At 37.4% G+C, this 15,662-nt stretch overlaps 1 protein-coding gene across 2 annotated transcripts in view; it reads left to right on the top strand.

Annotated features, from left to right (window-relative positions):
• Positions 1-15,662, top strand: part of NOL4 (nucleolar protein 4) — a 196,963-nt gene that overhangs the window by 155,373 nt on the left and 25,928 nt on the right. For both annotated transcript variants that reach the window (XM_049827495.1, XM_049827485.1), the window contains one exon: positions 6,085-6,198. In XM_049827495.1, coding sequence (XP_049683452.1) covers positions 6,085-6,198 — 114 coding nt within the window. The remainder of the gene's footprint in view (positions 1-6,084; positions 6,199-15,662) is intronic.

The raw sequence follows: 15,662 nt of genomic DNA, 5'->3' as shown, positions 1-15,662 counted from the left end.
GTGTTGTCATAATCAAGGTGCAACATTCAATGTTTCAATTAAATGTACTCTAAAGCTGGAAACTTAAAAAAGTGATGTGAACATCATTGAACATTTTAAAAAGCCTCTTCTGCCATTTAAGAAAATATTTCTAGTTATTTCTCTGAATTCCTTAGTAGGTGTTACAACTGAGTATTTATCACAAGACTGCAAGACTGAGCAAAACATATCAAAACCCAGACTGAAACACAGTGCTGCAGGCATTAAAATGCCAGTCTGGTTGTTTATATTTCACTATTCTGTACTAACTAACAATTATAAAAGTACATCCAATACAGTGCAGTACTCTGCTTCAGTCTGTAGATTAAAAAATACTCTGTGGAAAGGCTTCTGAATCCTTTGTAACGGTGCAGTGTAGAACAGTTCCGTGTCATACATTTCACTGTGTTACACTAACTAAAAATCTCATTGGAAGATAATGTGTACCCTGTCTTGTAAAGTATTTTGGATGTTTTTTATGAAAAATGCTCTTTAGGTATTGCATACTGTTATAAATATGTTGAGGATTTTAACACATTGTGTTAGAGCTTAATAAATTATTACGAAAGAGTTGTGGCATATTTGCAGTATTTCATTTTGGAAATGGACCGGTCTTATGATACCTGAGGAGAAAGCTGACATGCAGGAGAGCACTAGGAGGTATCATGTTATTAGGAGCCCAACGTGCAAAGAATTTCTTAGTGGTACCTCTGGAAAAAACTCGGTTACTGTCAGTGAGGCGTGTTAGGCATTCATCTTCACCTTCGTATGCCCAATCACTTTGAAAAATTTGGAACTGGGTTTTTTTTCAAGTTTGGGTAACAGTTAAAATATTTTCTCATTCACACATTTATATTAGAGTTCATACATTTATATTAGGTTCTCTATGAACACAACAAAGTAACCTGTATGTTTATGTGCTTGCAACTGTCTTATACTAAAAGATCTCCTTTTCAGTGTTAATTGGCCTAAACTAGAAGATGGTATTTATGCACAAATGTCAGGTTATAAAGTTTGGTATTTTAGCAGGTGTGCATATGTGCCTATTATCTGATGTAACAGGTAGCTGTATTTTTTTCAGAACTGAGTCAGACTGGTGTAGCGTGTAATAGTATCAAGACCAAGCCTCTGTATGACAACTTTGGCTTTTATTTATAAGTAAATACTGGATCTCACAAAAAATGTCAGGGTAGTAACTTCAGAGACAACAGATCTCTAACCACAGGAGGACAGCACGTACAGCAGATTGCAAACTTCTTTTTGGTGAATATACTGCTCCTAGTGGTTTAGACTGAAATATAATCCATCTGTTATATCAATAATTGGTAGATTTATACCAAAAATGTACATCTGAAATTGGAACATAGCAGGTTTTTAGCTTCCCTATAGAAATACAGGAATTGTGTGGATATGCCCAAAAGGATATTTTGTTTCCCATGAGGGTACTTCAAAGGTACATCACTTTAAACAGAAGACCTGATAATATTGTATACAGTTGGTGTACTGCAAATGGGTATTCTACAGCATATTGAAAGCGCTAGTCTCTTTTATGTTAAGGAATCAGAGATTATACTTACAGACCTAATTTCTAGAGAATCTGGGCCAAGGATTTCTCATTTCAGCTACTAAAAAATCAGCAACCTTACAGAACTACTCCATAACTCCAGAAAGGCTTGTTGTAAGATGTTTTGATTGTTGAGAGCCAGATCTAAAGACTGCCAAAGCCATGGAAGGATCTTCATTAGCTTTACTGTTCTTTAAAGCAGACCAACAGTTATTTGACTACAAAGAAGGATCAGCTAATTTGATTTTTCATTAAGAAATCTGTGAAAGTGTATCTGTCAGCAATTTGTACACTCTTCAGAAAGAGATAAGGGGATAAGTGTGTAAAGTCTTCATATCAATTTGCACAAAAGTGATTTCTTTTAAAACCATGCAAAAGTTCCTGTCCAGTATGGTGGTTAAGTGTGCTTGTTGCTTTGTCATCACTGTCATCTACAGGCTCTGTGGTGGTCTCAAGAATCAGGTTTAAATTCCCTTGAAATGCAGTTTCAAATATGAGAGGACTGGAGGTGGTTGGTCATCTCCCTTGGGCTACTGAGGGAATTTCAACCACTTCCTGAATGTCAGTCACTTCAAAAGATGCTAAGAAAAGAGGCATCCTCATGTACATGAAATCTAGCAGGTTTCCCTTACATCTTTTGTCAGAATGCTCTTCTCCTACATCATGTTAGAGGCTGAACGTTAGTTGTGTGTCAGCTGAAGAGATGTACAAAATCAAAAAACAATGTGTGTTCAAAATGTGGCTGCTGTTTTAGTGCAGTCACAAGCGGTATCACGTTTCCAAGTAAATACAAAGGAATTCTGTATACTGCTGCTGTGTGATGGACAGAGGCATATAGTCTTCTCAGAAGGTCTGTATTAAGCTGTTTACCAGATTCCCTCTACATTTTATTTATCTCTTCACCTGAAAGTTACTATAAATTTTCACATTCCTCTTTTCTATCTGTCATTGGTTCAAAAATGACAAAAATGTTATCCTGCCTTCTAATTTTGCTATGTGAATCGTTTGTTTTGGTAGACTAAAGGTTAGAGGCTTGCTTCTTTTCTGTTGTTTTACACATGGGTAGTTTCAGTATAGTTATTTCCTGCTTTACATCAATGTGAAGTAAAAGAACCACCACACTGGGGCTGTGAATGTTATATATCAAATGACAGGTGCATTCTGCCAGTTAAAGCTGGTTGGGAATTTTTTGATAATGCCTTTTTTTTTTCCTTTAAGAAATGTTAGTCTGTCAAAGGTTTTCTGTTTTGACGTACTCCAGTAAAATAAAACCTTGTTTCCTACTAGTCCAGTGGGCAGGTTGTGGATCTAGGAATTGTGGGGGAGAGCCTGAGAGCCCTTGGAAATAAGGGCTCCTTGGCTCCCACATTTCCCGCTGTAGTCCCAAACATGCAGGAACCAGGTCTTAGCTCTCAGCTCTGCAGAGGGGAGCCTGGTAACCTAGAAAATGCTGGTTTGGCTAAGATCTGCAGGCTCCCTTCTGCAGAATTGAATGATGTTGCTTTTGCCGTGTTTCCCAAGGCCTTTGTGTCTCACCCTCGGATAGGGAGTTGAGAAATATTCAGAACCCTACAAGGACTGGGATGCTTGAGCTTCTTACAGAGGTGGTTTTATAGCTGGTAGTCATGGTAGAGTTCATGAATAATCAGAACTACAGAAGGTGAGGAAGTTAAGCTAAGCCAGAAGGAGCCTCTGAGCTTAGAAGATGGGGCTATTAATTCAGTTTATTTAAAAACATCTTTTAAAAAGTGGTTATTTCAAAGCAATTTTTCCTCTTAGGCAAGGCTTTTCAAAATTGATCTTTTTGACATTTCACAGATATGTCATTTCATGGAACAGAAAATCCTCTTTTTAACAGCTCTACTGTTAGTGACAGAGGACCGTGTTCATCTTCTCAGTCAATGTCAGACTAGTACTCTGCCTGAGTTAAGCTGATAGAGCCCGAACCTTAATCAGATGATTTTTCTCCTGTGCTTTGTTACCGTATTTTACTCCCCAAGTGACTTAACTGTTCATTTGTTACATTCTCCCTATTCACTCTAGATAGTTCTTGACATGAGCGTATCAACAGCCAGCTGCAGTGACGGGTGAGACAAATTATGGGTTAACACATATTTCAAGAGGAAGATACTCCATTACCTGGAGATTTTTTCTTTTTTTGTGGCTACTAACTTTGAGTTCAATATTTCAACAGTGAACACGTAACCACTGTACTCTTATTCAGAGAAAAGCACATGACTGCTTGATTTGTACGGTCATTCTTTATTTTTTATTTTATAAAACACTTCAATAAACCTATTCTCTTCCATAAACAAATAAGCTGAGGGAACTTGGGTTCGTTTTACTTTTTGGTCAGAACATTAATTTTTCGGCTCATATGTCACCTTCTAAAAATCCATTGATGTATAGGTATAGTTATAGGTCTAATTAAAGACCTGAGCTGGAGGAATTAACCAGGTGTTTACTCACCATTTTTCAAGAATGTCATTGTGTGGCCACTGCTACAGGAACACTCCGAGACCATGCAGCAAACATAGTCAACGTACCTTGAACATACATAAAACAGTGGCATGTACATTGATACTTGGCCACCAAACACAGGGAGGGATCTAGTGTGGCTAAGTGATGCAATAATGAATTCAGAGTAACATCACCATTCTGGGGAGGCAGAATAAAAAATATAATGCTTTGTCAGTGAAAACCTTCCGCAAAGACTTCCTCCCTCCTCTGGAGCTCTGAGGAAGGTGTCTGCTTGTACTGTAATGTTAACTTCTGTAATGACACTAGGGTTTAATATCAGTGTCCCTCATCTCTTAGACTTATTTTCCGAAATAAGTTCAATAGAACTCATTTTGGAACAAGTTCAATGGTTTGTTCTGTCAAATCAATCCAAGTATATTTCATTGTAGTATTGAAGCCTCTGATTGTCTTTTTTACACAGCTGTTACGCTGATGCCAGAGAGCTTGTTCTTGTATGAGTGGGGAGAAATAAGCCTATTGCACTAGTGAGGGAGACCCATAAATCCCTGTCTATTTCTGAAAGCTAGTTCGGCTTCTGGTCCCAGACAGACTGTGGTCCCATACATTAGAGAAAGTACAGTGTCAGATTAAAAATTGGTATTCTGCAGAGCACATCTAAAGTCTATAAATGGACTTTAATTTTTAAAGGTAAAAATGTAATATTAGTAACGGTTAGTTTAATTAGTTCATGGAATGTTATGAAAACCATAAAATCAGCTGAGCCAATATAATGAATCTGTTCTAAGGTTGTGTAAGAACTGAATGGGAATACTTCAAAACTTTCTTCCAAACTCAGTGACATTTCATAGCAGGTTCATATTTATGCTTTTAGGAGTAAGAAGGCAAGACTATACCCCCCCTCCCCCGCGACCAAAAACCACAACCTAAAACCCAACAGTGAACAAAAAAGCACCACCACCGCCACCCCACCCCCCCATGGCTAGTTCCTCAGTAGGCATAAATTTACACAGTATTTTTGAGTTCAATGAAGCTTTGAAAATTTATGGAAGTTCAGAACCCAGTTCAGTAAATTGCAGTCTCTGGAATGGGCTTATATGTATATCAGTATCTATGTTATTATCCCCATTTTCTTTATTTTCTTGGTAGTTCAGATATATCTTTGTATATTAATGAAGATTAGTATTATTGTGAGCATCTTTCAGAAGATTGTTTTGCACGTAATTAGGAGAAAGAGGTGTGTACATATTCTTCTTAATGAAATGGTAGGGAAGATCATATTGGAGTTCATAGATTTTAGCATTCCTTTGTTTTGGGGGGATTCATTGCACCTCTGACCTAAAACATGTAAATGCTATGAAATTAGTAATGAGGGGTTTTAAATCGGAAAAATGAACCATAGCTAGTTGAACCACACAATATCTACAGTGTTGGAAGGCTGGCATTATCAAAAGAAAAACAGATTATTTTTTCTTTAGTCATTTTAATCACATCAGTCATGTTGCAGCAAAGAATGCAAATATTCATATACTACAGATTGAGACTGCTCTGAAATGTTCTGACAATCTGTTATGTTTTGAGTGATGTTTCAACCCTATCACTTGGGTTTTTTGTTTTGGTTTTTTTTATGATGATAAAAAAACACTACTCATCTCTGTCACATGCTGTACAGGATAAAAAGCCTTTCAGTTTTCTTAACAAGAATCAGACGGCCAGGGTGCTGCTGGAACGCAGAGAATATGCCACTGTCTGTTCAAAGTACAGCTTAATGAGCCAGACTAAACACACTGGACAATAGAGCTGTGGAGGGAAAGGGCTTCTCGTGGATCTATGGATCAGCTGCAGCTTTAACATCTAACTAGTTTCATTTTTCATCTTTACAAGTTCCATTTCCCTGTTTTGTTGGTATAAACTGCATTTCAATGAGCGGACTTTCCTGCCTAGGTGATGGTATTGTGTGCTTTGAAAAAGGGTATCGTGGATTATGCTAGAAATAATTTCTGTGTTTCTTTTTTCTCTCATAGTCACGACCTATTCCCTCACACCTTACTTCAGCAGTTGCAGAGAGTATCCTGGCTTCCGCCTGTGAGAGTGAAAGCAGAAATGCTGCAAAAAGGATGCGGTTGGATAGACAGCAGGTACTGTGTTGTTTGGGGGTCTACCACATCCATATTTATAAATGCACTGGACTCATTTACAGAAGATGCCATGCAGAAGGGTGGTGCAATCCCTTATACATTTCTTGCTGGCAAGAATAATTAAAATATAAAAGCTGTAGTTCTTTAAATGAATACACAAGCATGTCTTTGTCTATATTTACATAAGGTGTATGAGGGTGTCTAGTATATTTATAATGTCCAGCTGGATAAAGCTATATATTTGCTTTTTAACGGTTGTAGATTTTGAGGGCATAGCGTGTAATCTTCGTACTAGAATTAAAAGGAACAGAATATACAGTATATTTACATAAATAACAGAAATGGTGCATGTATCCATGAGTCAGTGTGCTTATCTGTGCACATACTCTCTTTCAAAATATGTACACATTTGTAAATGTAAGGTGAAATAGTGTAAGTTTCTGAAAATATCTATTTGCCTGAAACAGAAAAGTTATTGTGTTATATAGCAAAATCCTGTCAATTAACTTATTAGTGAGTTTTTAAAGCTCATATCAATATTTATTTTATTTTTTTCTTATGTGATTATTCAACTATTATAGTGCATGTTAGGATTTAATTATTTTTAATTTGCTAGGAATTGCATGTTTTCTTTCAATTTTTTGAAATCAAACTGGTAGCTCATTCTAGGCTTTGATTGTTTAATTGCTTCACAGAAACAGTGAATGTCTAACATTCTTATTGCAGACTATTATGCTTTATTTTTCTTCATGATTATCACAAAGTCAAATCTTAGTTATACTCAGTTGTTCCAATATATGCTTCTGTCATGGTAGATGAACTTTTTTTGTGGAAAAGGACATTTTTTAAAAGAACATTTTCCCTTTATACATAGTCCATTGAGTTCTTTCAGGTCATGCCCTAACTGAATAAAGGATTCCTACTGCTATGCCTAGAACATTGATAGTTTAGTATCTGAGAGTGGATATTGCTATTTCTTTTTGCTGTCATATTTTTTGCTAGTATTTTCATTACTGTGGTACATTTTCCTTAAGATTTACAAATCACATGGGATGTCAAAGCGCTAATGTATGGCTTAGTTTAGAAGTAGTGCTCATTCAGATTTTGCAGGTTTTATATTCTCTCATTTGTTCTCTGATTTTTCAGTAACAATTGAAAAAAAACCCCAAAACCCTACAAAGTCGATGTGCTTACCCCAAGGAGAACTAGAAAAGACTTGTGCAAACATCAGTTACTTTGATTGCACAAAACTGGTGGCTCAATTCCTTGGTCTAGCCAGGGTGAGGCAGATTTTTTGAGTGATTTGAATGAGAATCCCATAATACTCCCCAGAGAGCCAGAGAGCTGTTGAAACCAAAAACAATTTAAAAACTGTAGACAGAATTCAAAATGCATATTAGGGGGATATTTTTTTCTCTTATTTGTGGTATTACTATCGCAGAAGGATTTGGTAACAGTTATCATTGAGGGGAGAGGTATTTCTTTACTTTTCATTACAGAATTAAAAATCTGTAGGCAGAATGGCTCCAAACTGATCACCTTAATTACAGTTGTGATATTAAAGTAGCAAAGCTGCCTACGAAGAATAGGTGTTGGGTTCTGCTTCCTTCAGCTCTGCCCTCTTTTTGGCAGTGAGTTCTGCAAACACTGTGGAGACAGTTGCAAATAGCACCAGCCATTTGATTCAGCAAGCAGTAAATTAGCTGGGTTGATATAGCTCTGGTGGTTGCAAAACTGTTTGTGAACTCAGGGTAGATTTGTTGAATAGTTTTGGCTAGAAAAAATTATGGCAATGTGTGTTAGGTAGCTTCATAAAACTTGTAGTGAGAAATTTACCCTGCAGGGTGGAATATTAAGTCATTAGAGAAGTAGAAAAACTTCATTCTAGCCCCAGTTCCATTGAAATTTAATTATTTATTCCAAGTATGTGACATTAACAAAGTAGACCGAGAGCAAAGCATTCTAGAATATTTCTGAATGGGGTATTTAACACACACTACTGTGCTCTGTTCTTATGCTGAGATGGGAAGTGGACCTGTATCCTCACATCCAGGGAGAATGTGTTATAGGTAACAGGGTTCTAACCTTCTCCTCTTCCTATTTTTGCCTTTTACTTACTTTTAAATTTCCTTCACTTTTCTTAGATATGTCCAAAGTGAAATACTTTCATTGGATTTTTTTCTTAAACAGAGTAAGGTTGAAAAAGTTCAGTTCAGCATGTTGTTTTTACTGTTCCATAGCTCAAAAAAAAAAAAAAAAAAAAAAAAAAAAGATGCCTTGTTTACTTGTTAACATATGTCCACTTTTCCTTTTTAAACATAAATTTCCAAAATTGGGCATTATGCCAATGGGTGGACTCAGGCTTTGAGGACCCTTCAGTGGAAATTTGGGAAGAAGAAAGGGGAAATAAGATTTAGATAATGAAAATTACCACTTCATAAATTATATCAAGAGGTCTTCTTATGGAGGACAACCATTAGACAGTCCTGGAAAGTAGATTGTTAAGAGGATCTGGTAAGAGCACTCATTCAGCACTTCCCCTCAGAGCTGAATGGAAGCGTTGCATTAAAGCTGCTATATTCTTGCATTCAGCACAGCGAAGGTCTGCCTTTTATTCTCCAGAAGGGTGATCTGCCTCAGAGTGAGATGTAACTTGCATCCCCACCACCACATTTTCAGAATATTACCCATAACACGTGAATGTATTAAGAACACGGTGAGTGTTATGCCCAATCCTGAAGCTAAGACAACACTTCAGCAGCTTCCTGAACTCCTTTTCTTGTCTTGTTTACGTTCTTTCCTTTTCTTCTCAATTTCTCCTCCTGTCCCTAGCACAATACGGTCCCTGAACAGGAAGTTCTGAGCATGTTGCATGTACGTCCCTAATGGGAGTCTGTACTTCAGTAAAATAATATGAACTTCCAAACTAAGTATGTTTTTGCCTACAGTGTTAATTTTAACAGTGGTTTGATGAAACACCATCTCAAGTATTGCTCAGCAAAAAGAATCAGCTTAAAAGTAAAAACTATGGAAACTTCTAAGAGTTCATTTTTTTTCTTTTGAACTGATAGAGTATTAGCCATGCTCATGAGTATTAGCTGTTTCTTTCACAAGTATTAAATTTGAAGAATTGGCTTTATATACCTATAATCCTGTGCACAGATTTGTTATCTCTTCAGAATAAACCTCTCCAAAGTGTGTGTGTCTGCACACACACAAATACTGCGTCTTATGAATGACTTTCTAGAAGTATTTCTGATAGCTGCAGTGCTTAATATAGCCCTGATCTAGGGATATTGTTAAGTCTGATAAAGTTAAGTCTGAAGCAGGAAGAAGCCATCCTATAAAACCCTATATGCCTTAAATTCCACTCATGTGATCTTTGTAATTCCTAACTCAAGGCTGAAAATTTCTGCCTGCAAAAATCCAATTTTAAAAATAAGTTAATGAAAACTGGTCTCACTGGCATCAATTACTTATTTTCCAAATTGGTTTTTTCATGGCAATAATTTATTTCATAATGGGAAAATCAATGTGATCTTGTCTGTCAGGAAACTAGTAACTTCCCACAGTTTTTGAAGCTGCAACAATAAAAGCATTGGCAGTTTCTGAGACTTCTCTGTAAGGAATATAAATGTGTTTACTAGGTCACGGTAGCTTGGACTATAATGCTTTGGCTGTCTGACTGTGTTAGATGTTACTCAAGTGCTCTCTTTAGCTTCAGTGCATTTTCATTATCTTGAGATCAAGCTCTGCTGGTTGGCCAGTAGCTTAAGTGCCGAGAAGTTATATATTCGATACCTATTACCCAACTGAAGAGTTCTGTCGCTTCCACTTTTTAATTCTGCCTGGTAGTAAAAATAATTTATTCCCTTGCACAAATTTATAGACTTATATATTGAAATTGTATAGGGTTACTGATACTACTGCCAAATGGCGAAATGCTCATGACACTGGGCTGGATTTGGTTGATCTTTCCCACGCTAGATCAGGCAGTGGGTACAGAGGCAATGCAGAGCTTTTGCGTTGCTCTCCAAGTCATCTTTGCTGAGTCTGGATACTGAAAAAGGGTAACTCCAGTCTTGAATTTTGAGGACTTTTGTCATCACAGTTGATAAAAAATGTAGAAACAATAAAAAATGTAGAAACAATAATTGGATCGACCTTCTGAGACTTGCTTCAGTCAGAGATAGAAGAGGCAATCCTTAAGATTTCCTGTGCTTCTGAGTGATATCTTGGGATGCTCTCCTGGGATAATCCTTCAAGATCCTTATCACATTTCTAGCAATATTCAGTGTGAAGCAGTTGCACTGAAGTGGAGGTTCTGAACTACTATAAACAAGGAAGTAATGAAACAAATTAAGTAGAGCTAAACCACAGCCCTTTTTACATGCATTCCTTACATATGGTAAACAGGATGACTTCTTTTGTTGTGTCCTTCGCTTTACAAACCAAATTGTGTCTTGGTTGGACAAAAGAAGAATGGTTAAATAAATCGAAAAGTCTGGAAAAAGTCATCCTGTCATTACTGTCCTGGGCAGTGAACAGAGGTTGGGATGCCTGTTTTGTGGGCTGCAGCTGCAGAGGCCTCAGGTCTGTGGCTCTACTTGTTGATCACAGAAATGGAAGGTTTGCTCTAAGTCTTTGCTTCTTCCAAACAGGTATGTGCATGGTGTAGTTTTTGTAAAAGCTCATCATAAAACTGTCTGGAGCACTGTTGGGCTGTGGTACTCTGTGGAAAGTGGAGGTGGATTAGTCTTGTTACTGTCCTGTCTGAAATCAAAAAGACCAATGAAAATTCTTCAAGGGAAGATCTAAGAGGAATAGTACTTTATATACATCAGTATGTGAGAGGACCTGCCCCTTTATTTTTCCTAAGGGAGGTGAAGAGGTGAAATCTTCCTTTGGCAAGGCAAATAAGGATGATAGTAGGAAAAAATTGCCTTCACCTTTATTTGGACACAAGTGGCTTTTGTAACAGCTGCCTTTTGTTTCGTTGTTTTGTTGTTTAGAATTGATTCTTTTTGCATGCTGTCATGTTGCAAAATTTATGAAGGAACATTTTTTCTTCTAATTGAAATAAGAAGATTTTGGTGATCAAGACAAAATGTCAGCACCTGGGGGTGAGGAAGGAGGTTGAATATGGGAAAGCAGGAAAAGAACTGAATCATAGAATACTATGTCTGTAGAAGTGTCTGAACCTTTTTATGGACATGTCATGTATAGCTAGCCAGATCACTTAGAAAATTGATGTAGCTTCATTCACACCATGTTGATTTGTACCAATTAGGAATCTGGACCTTTGAGAATTCATTATTCTATTTGTAGATAGGAGAATAGCGGTCACATATGACTGCTAAGCCAGTGGACTGGATTCTTTCCTGGATTCAGTCCATGTTATTTTAGCAATTTGACCTCCATTTCTGTGAGTAATGTCATGGAAGAGCTACCATAGCATGCAGAGTTTTTTGGTCAGCCAAAGGGGTGAGCTATGTACACTTCTTTCATCCTTATGCCCCAAGTAATCGAACATACAGTGTATGATTCTTTGAAGTTACATAGCAAATGACAAGTTGAGCCCAAAGAGAGCTTAAGCTCAAAGGAAAGTCAAAGTTATCTTACATATCTCCCATCCTGACAAAGGCGTTTCTCAGCCACAGCTGGTGCTTTTTAAATTCCTAGGCTCTTCACAGAGTGCTTGTCAGTCAATATTTTATAGAATATACATGATAAGAAAAAGGTTTTCTGCATTTTCATTTTTTTAAAATGTGAATTTAAAGGGTACAGTTTCTTTTCATTCCAGAGACTAGCTAAAAATAACAAGTCAGAAAACTTTAGAGCCTGACAAAGGTGTTGTCCTAATACCTTCACTGCACAGACATGAGAATAATACTTTTTTTGTAAAATTCGTGATTTCTTTAGTTTGATTTATTTTAACTATTCTTTATCACTGTCTACAAGACAAATGTGAGGTAGTGCGATGAAGCTATTAGGATATGTGTACATCTCCATGTGTGCATGGGAGACGATTGCTCTTTCACTGAACAAACCAGTTATATGCAGACTTTAATTCTTCACGAGATCATATTTGGAGATGGCGGCAAGACAACTTTGCAGTTGCTAGAGTATTACTTACTTCATCTCTATCTCTGCTTCAATTATTTCATTCTCTGCTAGGCGTCTCAAAAAAGTTCTCAAAACATAAACATTAAATGCCTTTTTTTTTTTAATCATAAGGTTAAAAGATGTGATGTAAGATTAGGATAAATAAGATTAGGATATATGTGCAGGTTATATTTCTGAGTCTTGTGGAAGTTACCAGTTTCTTTAATTATAAAAGCTAAACTCAATAAAAAAATCTTTGATTATTTGAGCTTTTCAAGTTCGTAAGAACAAGTCTATGCACTGTGCACAGACTATCATGCACTATGGTGCTATGAAGCAGTTCTTTATGATAAACACTGAATGCATTTTTTAAGAAACCTCTCATCAAGATGACAGCTATAATTTTTTTCCACGCTGTGATTTGTAACCAGGCAAATTAGATATCAATAATCATTGTGGTGGAGTGAAAGATAATATCTAACCCCCAAGGAAGAGAAAGTTTAATGATCCCAGGCTTACACTGAAACATAAATGAACATAAATTTGCAAATAGGCACCTTAAACACATTCTTCACCCCCATTCTAGTTTGGGGGATATAAGGAAGGCAAATCTAAAGTTTTCAGTGCTTTAGTAGCATTTGAATAGGATGTTAATATTGCAACATTTAGTAATTTTAACACTACTGCTTTTAGCTGCTAGAGCAGTAGGAGTAGGTGGCTATTAGGTTTCTGACAAAGCAATTATGGCCTAGACACATATGCTGGGAGCTGACCTGACATTTGCCTCTGGATTGTTGTCATAGCAGCAACCTGAATAGAGCAGCTTGATACAAGTGCCGGTTTCAGACTGGGTATAGGTTCTGTGCTAATGCAATACATCTGAATATTAATAAAAGTGCATATGTACTGCCACTTGGAAATCACTGCTACTGTTTCCTTCCATTTATATCTAATTCCTAAATGTTCGTTTTCAAAGAAATTGAGGTTTCTAAGGAGATGTTAATGATCTGCCTCCATACAATTTCTGGTGCCATTTCTCTGCATGTAACAAGGGGGGTGACCTAAAGAAAGACTCTTCAAGCACAGTTTTATTAAGAAAAAAAAAAATGTCTGGTTGTTGCAGACCAGGAGCAGTTTGTGTCTCAATCAAGAAGGAAAGAAATTACTGGTGGACAAATTACAAGTAATTGTAAAACTGTTTTGGAAGAAACTAATTAAAAATCTGAATTGCAGTGAGGGCATGGACCTCCATTGCAGGATCACTGTATCTGGCTTTCAGCAGTGAGGGGGAAGAGACCTTTAAAGCTTCATATTCTGAGGACAGACAATTTGTGTTTCAGCTGTGCCACTAACGCACAGCTTCTACATTTTGACACTGAGCAGTTATTTCCTGTATTACCCTTCAGACAGCAGGAAAGAAGGAAGAAGGATATGTATTTGTGTCCCAGTATGTAAGTTGTTCTTCTCTTTCCTGATCAATCCAAACTGCAGCTCCCAGGAGGAAGGAAGAAACAAATTGCAGGGTTCTTAAATGCTCTTTTTATTCTGTTATTTATATTGCACGTTTTTGTATCAAGGGCAGTTTTGGACAATATTCGTTACAGAAAAGGGAGTTATGCAAAAATATCTCCCAGCGGACGTTGGAGAATGCCCTGCTGAGGCAGTACTTCTGTGGCAGAAAGCTGCAAATTCAGAGGGAGCACAAAGAAGAGGTTTTGTTTCACGGAGATGGAGTCCTTGCTACGGTTGTTCAGTATGCAGAAAGAGCACATCAACTATACATCCTTGTTAGAGGTGGAGGAGAAAGCATCAGGAGTTCCCTTCCTCTTGGGTTTCACAAAGCCTAATTTGCTCTAGAGAATGGGAAAGAAAAGGAACTTCGTCCGTGCTGACCACAAGTGGCAGCAGTGTGGAGGGATGGGGCCATGTCCTTTCTCTGCTGTATATGTACATAAGACCTGAAAAATTCCAGCTCAAAGTGATTTTCACTTCAGAATGGGAGGCTTGCAGAGTCTTAGATAATAGAAAAGAGCAAAGGGAAGCAGATAGTTCACTTAACATAAAGCAAACAAATACAAATTGGAATCCCCAAAACCTCAAGAGGCAAAAGTCACTTTAACTTGCAAAGACCTCAATGCCTCTTACACTACAGAAGCTTTATTAATAATAGCTTTTTTGTATTCAGACATCTCATTGTGATTTGGTATTTAATAGGGGTCAGAGTAATTTCTGTACTTCAGTACTTTATCCTTTTTTATCTGCATTCAAAATGATCACTAAGATGACTGTAACGTCCTTGGATACCCACATGCTTGTTTGCATTTCAGGCCTTGTTCACTTCCATCATTTCCCCACCTAATGATTATTTTACTTCTGAGTTGGTCTTTGGTTTGCTTTTGTGGTTCCAAATGATATGCTTTAACCACTGAGGCACAAAATGTTATGCAGGCACCATTTAGCTGCATGTGGATTATTGTCAGGAGATCAAATTATGTACTAGTATTGGGAAACTTAGGTTCCTACCCACAATGCACTGGCCATATTGTCAAGGGGAAGAAAATAAGCGGTATGCATTGTAATTTTAAATCCTGCTGCCTTTCAAGTCAGTGGCAAAATTCCTGATTTCAGCAGTGTTGGATAGGGTTCTGTCATTAGCAGATGCAGCTGGAAGGGACTGCCGAGTATCACAGGGCAACCCCCCTGCCTCCATGCTCCAGCCCAACCTACATTAAATTTGCTCCATGTATTGGAAAGGAGTAATGTGCGAGGCATGCAATTGCAAATAATTTCATGCCTTGGATTTACAGTGAGGCCCTAAGGTAAGCAGCTAATTTTTCACCTCAACACAGAGATCATTAAATTAGAAAATGCTTTATTTTTCCAGACTGTTCATGCTGAGCATATATGGTTGAATTTCAAGCTGCTGATTTCAGGGAACACTGTAAACACACCAAGCTGCAATAAGATCTCAAATGTGAAGTAAAATTGATGCCAATGTAAGTTTTCTGTTCTGGAGGTTGATAAAGCTGAAGGCTCAGAAATGGAGTGTCAGGTTGTTTCTTGGACAGGAACTTTTAAAACAACCTTGTCACCCTTCCTACCATAGGTGGAATGAAAAGGAACATGGACCAGAACAGCCTTCTTCCCTGTGTCTTTAATATCCATCTCCCGTCAAGGAGGCAGAAGAGGAAAGGCTGATGGAAATGTAGATGTGAAAGTTCTCTCCTCATGCTCAAAGATGGAGGTTTTGGAGTCACGGGTTTTGTTCTTCCTGCTCCCATGTTGAAAGCCAAGAATAGAGACCTTTATACTTACCCCTCCCTTTCACATGGCAGAAAGATATTAAATGTGAAGCATTT

This window comes from Accipiter gentilis, chromosome 2, assembly GCF_929443795.1.
Source record: "Accipiter gentilis chromosome 2, bAccGen1.1, whole genome shotgun sequence".
NCBI classification, from domain to species: domain Eukaryota; kingdom Metazoa; phylum Chordata; class Aves; order Accipitriformes; family Accipitridae; genus Astur; species Astur gentilis.
The sequence above is the reverse complement of the archived record's forward strand: the minus strand, read 5'-3'. Positions and strand labels throughout refer to the sequence as shown.